Below are 5,694 nucleotides of genomic sequence, written 5' to 3'. Positions count from 1 at the left end.
AGCCAACTACAGTAGTTACATGATCTGACTGGTAGTAGCAGTTTTAGCCAACTACAGTAGTTACATGATCTGACTGGTAGTAAGAATGGTATGCTGTTTTTGATCATTTTGCAACTTTTACTTAGTACACACTACCATCATGTTGCTGACAACATTCCCATTTGTTTTATAGATTTATTCTTCTGTTTTATTTTACAAAAAAATATCAAAAGTGGAAATGCATTTTTAATTCTGTGGTAATTATTGCTACATGTTCAAAAGAGCTTTTAACAAATAAGTGGTATAGGTTTTGACACTAACATTTCACACAGTCTTTAATGAATATTAACTAAGTCTGTGTGCTTACAGTCATTGCAGGTGTCTCACCGTTTGTAAGAACGTTTAACAACTAAGTGGTACAAGTGTTGACACTGACATTGCAGGCAATCTTTAATGGATCTTATGTGAGACTATGTATTTACAATCATTGCAGGTGTCTCACTTATTTGAACTATTCATTTTCTGTACCTGGTGGTATTTTGCTAGTCAAAAATCGGTCAACAAAAGATTCTTTGACTATACAAGGAGAAGTATCTACTATAGAAAACCTAGTCTATGTGTAATTTACAACTTAGATTGTTTATAATAGCTGGAGACGGCTTGAATGGGTAATGCAGAAAAACTTTAATATAAGATTAACATAACAGCAAATGTACAATGTTTCAACGAGGTTGTACATTTGCTGTTATGTTAAACTTATATTAAAGTTTTTCTTCATTACCCATTCAAGCCGTCTCCAGCCATTATTAGTCTCAAAGTGGGTTCCTTGTCATCGAATTAGATTGCTTATAGTTTACCAATAATAGAATTAACTAATTCACGGTGAATAAAATTGGTTTTAGGATGAAATTAAAACACGCATTTGAATGTTAAAATGATTTCTTATAACCCACAATTATTTTATTAAAAATTGAAGTATTTGAATACTGGACATCCTTCAATAAAAATGTCCAATGTTTTGTGCTGTTAGATATTACAAACAGTATTATTAATTTTAGTTGAAATAATTTATTGATGAAACAGGACAAAGCCAACTAAATTGTTATATATTAAAAAAGTATTATTGGTATTTTTATAAACATTTTGCACCAATATCATTGTATTTCCATAACAGGAAATTTTAAGTTCCATCAACCAGCCATACTATCCTTCTGAAAGTTTATTCTCAACTACATGGTTACCATGGTGGTTTTCTCAGTTCACAAAATATCAGTGTAGGTGTCTACATAATTGAGTTTATTCTCAACTAGATTGTTATTACCATGGTGGTTCTCTTAGTTCACAAAATATCAGTGTAGGTGGCTACATAATTGAGTTTATTCTCAACTAGATGGTTATTACCATGGTGGATCTTTCAGTTCACAAAATATCAGTGTAGGTGGCTACATAATTGAGTTTATTCTCAACTAGACAGTTATTACCATGGTGGTTCTTTCAGTTCACAAAATATCAGTGTAGGTGGCTACATAACTGAGTTTATTCTCAACTAGATGGTTATTATCATGGTGGTTCTCTCATTTCTCAGGATATTAATGTAAATGGTTACAGAGCTGAACTTATTTTAAACTTGATGACTATCATGGTGGTTCTCTCATTTCACACAAATATTAGCAAAATGGTTACAGAGGCAGTTTTATTTTGATTCTGTGGAAGATAAACCATACAAAATTGTTATTTCATGTCATACTGATCTCTTAGAACAATTTATTATACATTAAAACTATGTGATAATAATCAGGCAGATTCATGCCATTAAATGGTGTCATCCTAAGAAATAATATCACACAAATCATCATATAAACAAGCTAGCTTTCCATATGACACATGTACAAAATAATAACCTTACCTTACCATCAGTATTCTAGTTATAAGCACCAAAAACTGGTTGTTCTAGGTCTAATTCCTTTAAAATGTGTTGTGAGGTGCCAGAATAAAACGTAAACTGCCTTTATTTGTCAGAATTACAAATTGCCTACTGAAAAAATTAGCAATATTTGAGATAATTTTAGATATATCTAAAAAGCATATGTAAAGAGTCTGGAGTCATTATGTGCTCTTTTATCATTTTACTGGTTCAACAGTTCTTCTACCACAACTCAGGGTCACTTCTTACAGATATAGTTTTTCTCTCTCTCAGTGATGTTATTTCCTATAGGTAATTTTGTTACTTCACATATTTTTTAAATAAAAATAATTTATTAATTCAAAGTAATTGATAGGAATACCTAAGAAATTTATGTAGCCCTAGTTGAATTCTACAACTCAGCTTCTAGAACAAGCAGTGTAACACTTACCTGTGCTTAAAATAAAGGCTAACAAAAGACAGATAATATAAACAACTCGCTTGCTGACGAAAATTTGATTAAGACGTTGTAATTTTTTAATCGAACACCTACTTTTATCTTACAACAGTTTAATTGAACATACAAACATGCCGAATTATTTCTGCCCCAGTACAAATAAAACAACCGAACTAGCTAAATTCTCCGAGAAGATAAAAAAAGACACTAAAAACTTAACTTCCAAATACAGTTGTTTGTAGATACATTCATTCTGTTCTGAGTGAATTTTCAGATATCATGTACATCATATTTTTGTTTATAAAAGTAATACAAGCAAACGCTTTCATAATTCTAGTATTCCTAGACAAAATGATAATTAGTACATCATTTTCAACAAGAAAACTTGTACTATCTCCCCATGTCTAAAAATTAAGTCCATAGTTAAGTTAACAATACCTACTATTCTGTCTAGTGTACATATCATTAATATCTTTATTATTGTTTCAGTTACTTACTTAATGACACTTTCAACCATTTTAATGAAATATTATGTAAGTGGCATATGTAAGCATATAACTAATAATAAAAACAAAACTGAAGAAATTAATTTTTTATTCAAAGAGAATTCAACATCACAGCATTGCTCACAATTAGATTATATTCTTAAATTACAGTTACAATAAAACTAAAGTTTAAATCTTTGTAAGAGAAATTATACGAACTTATAATTTTAAGACACATAACAGTTTCCAACTGAAATGTTATATTTTCTAACTTTGATCTGTTTAACGGAAGCGACCTTCGTTATGAACCTAAACTTTTATGGCGTCTCACTTGCTACTGCATATTTGTGTAAGTAAACTGTCTTCAATATTCCTCTGTACATTATAATGATAATTTTAGAAAAGCTATTTTCATTTTCACAAAGTAAGTCATTAGTAGTTTCTTTCTTTATTTTTTTATATTAAATATCAAGTTTCACGAATAATATTTCACTATTTGCCATTCTTAAAAAATAGCATTAAGTTTTGAAAATAAAAATCACACACAGTTGTACAATAATGCACATTTTATTTGTTTTTCATTTACACTTATGTACAAAATATCTTGCTACACAGATCCTAAGACCCAAAAACTAAAACCCAAAATTCAAGGTACTAAATAGTTGATCCTAACAAATTTAAATTTCTCATTAGATAAGCAATATAATAAAAGAGAAGTTCTAAAAATAAACTGACATTTGTAAAACTATAAAAAACAGTTATTTTTCCAAAGATTAATCAGGTTTAGCACCATCCTGGTAGAACAAGCAGTATTACAAGGAAGGAAAAGAAGGTATGAAAAAAGAAAAACAAAATCATAACCATTCACTACTCAACGACAAGCTAAAAATTACATATTGTTTTTACAGCTAGTAACAGGTTTTAGGGATGATTAGATGAATAATTTAACTAAAATTCATACACGTTGAAAATGTAACTTTTGGCATTTAACACATCAGTATAAACTTAGTTTTATAAGTTTTAAGTAATCAGGCATGTACTGAAACAAACTGTCAAGTCTTTTTCATAAAATTTATATAGCTATTCAAATCTGTTCATATTTGGTCTATTTTGATCATTTTAGCATTGGAACTAGTTCATAACCAAAAGATAATCAAATATACTGTATGTGTTGATCCTAACAACTTACAATGCTTATTAAACCCAATTTTGGCTACAAGATGGCACTTTATATTTTCACCATAAATTTAGATGTTTATTATGTAATTACTGGGAATGTCAAAATATGTGCAAATTAACAATATTAGTTCATGGCCAGAACCAACTCTAACAAACTAGTTTCATCTCTGATGGCATATTTGATGCAGAAATGATGGATAATACATCGGTTGATGATGATTAAAATGATGATTTTAGTGTGTTGACAACTTTATAATATCAAACAAATAAAAATCAAGGTCTATTTACTTCAAAATAACAATTTTCTTTACAGGACTTGTATTTTCAGTGATTTGACATGTGTTTAATTAAAAGAGAGATAGTGTGTGTGTGTGTGTGTGTGTGTGTGTGTGTGTGTGTATATGTATATAAACTTTGGAAACAGCTGGGTAAGTAAATATTCCATCTTATCCTCTCTCCTTTCCTACAGTACAGATATATTCAAAATATAAACAATTGCTTCAACTGTTTATAATCTGAATCAAAATTACTTTCATACAGGAGACATTGAAATTATGTTCCTACCTAAAGCTCAAACTTGCTGTTCTAACAAAAGTAGAGAGTATTTATTAATAAACAGTTCAAAGTGGTGGAACATATTTATAAATACACTTGTTCTTTTAACTGCTTACATGTAAAGAAAGATTAAAGTTATTGGTTCATCCAGTCTGTACATTTCAAACTATTATTTCACACAAGACAAACTAACTGCATGTGTTTGACATATACACCACACTTTTCATGGGTTTACTCTACTACCTAATATAGTGATCTGCAATCCCTTGTTCTTCAGCAAAACTGTTATTGTGTTTTTCATCTAATTGCAAAAAAATATAGTATCCTTTATACTCCCTGTAAAATGCCCTTTATGTTTGTAGAGCTGCTACAACAAATAGTTTATACAAGTTGTATCTTGGTTGAACCTTGTCAAAAATTCTATTTTTATATTCCAAAATCTCAATACATGCTATGTTACCATACTCATAAGCTAATAAAAACAAAAAGGGGAGGGAAAAAACTTTCAAGTGTCAGCGAGCAAGCTGAGTGATAAGAGCTCCACACATCTCAAAAAATTCCATAGTATGATGACACTGATTAAAGATGGTGGAATCAATAGAGCTAGCCACTGAATCTGCAAAAATCAGCACATACTTATAATGTTTCATTTCAACTGAAAATCTTGACAATGTTAATCAATGTCATCTATTACAAAACTGAAATACATTCATTGTAAATAAAACATAATAATCTTATTTTTACATTTTCAAACCACAATTATGACACTTAATATTGGTATAGAAAATTATAAAACTTTACATATTTTAAAACCACTTTCATTTATTTATCTGCATTCACTGATTTGACTTACTTAGTCACTATTATAAACCCAGTATTAAGATGGATTACTCTTTCACTAACTATTTAGGTGATACAAACATTAACAAAACAATTATTCATTACCAGAAGTATTATTATATAAACATCTATATGTATTCTACTTTCCATTTATATTCTGTCATATGATACAAAATCAATACCTAAAACAAAAAAGGGGGTTACAGACTGTATATGGAGAAGCTACAAAACTAGTACTTAACCCTTTCGAGACAGGTCACAGGTGAATCGCCATGTCATCTCATTTGTTGACGAGC

At 29.5% G+C, this 5,694-nt stretch overlaps 1 protein-coding gene across 1 annotated transcript in view; it reads right to left on the bottom strand.

The window, feature by feature from the left end:
* Window positions 1-3,372: 3,372 nt before the first annotated feature.
* Window positions 3,373-5,694, bottom strand: part of LOC106461723 (5'-AMP-activated protein kinase catalytic subunit alpha-2-like) — a 25,387-nt gene continuing 23,065 nt past the window's right edge. Inside the window, exon 15 of the mRNA XM_013921572.2 lies at window positions 3,373-5,174. Within this exon, the coding sequence (XP_013777026.2) occupies window positions 5,071-5,174 (104 nt within the window). The 3' untranslated portion in view covers window positions 3,373-5,070. The remainder of the gene's footprint in view (window positions 5,175-5,694) is intronic.

The sequence above is a fragment of the Limulus polyphemus genome, unplaced genomic scaffold (assembly GCF_000517525.1).
Source record: "Limulus polyphemus unplaced genomic scaffold, Limulus_polyphemus-2.1.2 Scaffold1019, whole genome shotgun sequence".
In the NCBI taxonomy this organism is placed as follows: Eukaryota; Metazoa; Arthropoda; class Merostomata; order Xiphosura; family Limulidae; genus Limulus; species Limulus polyphemus.
The sequence above is the reverse complement of the archived record's forward strand: the minus strand, read 5'-3'. Positions and strand labels throughout refer to the sequence as shown.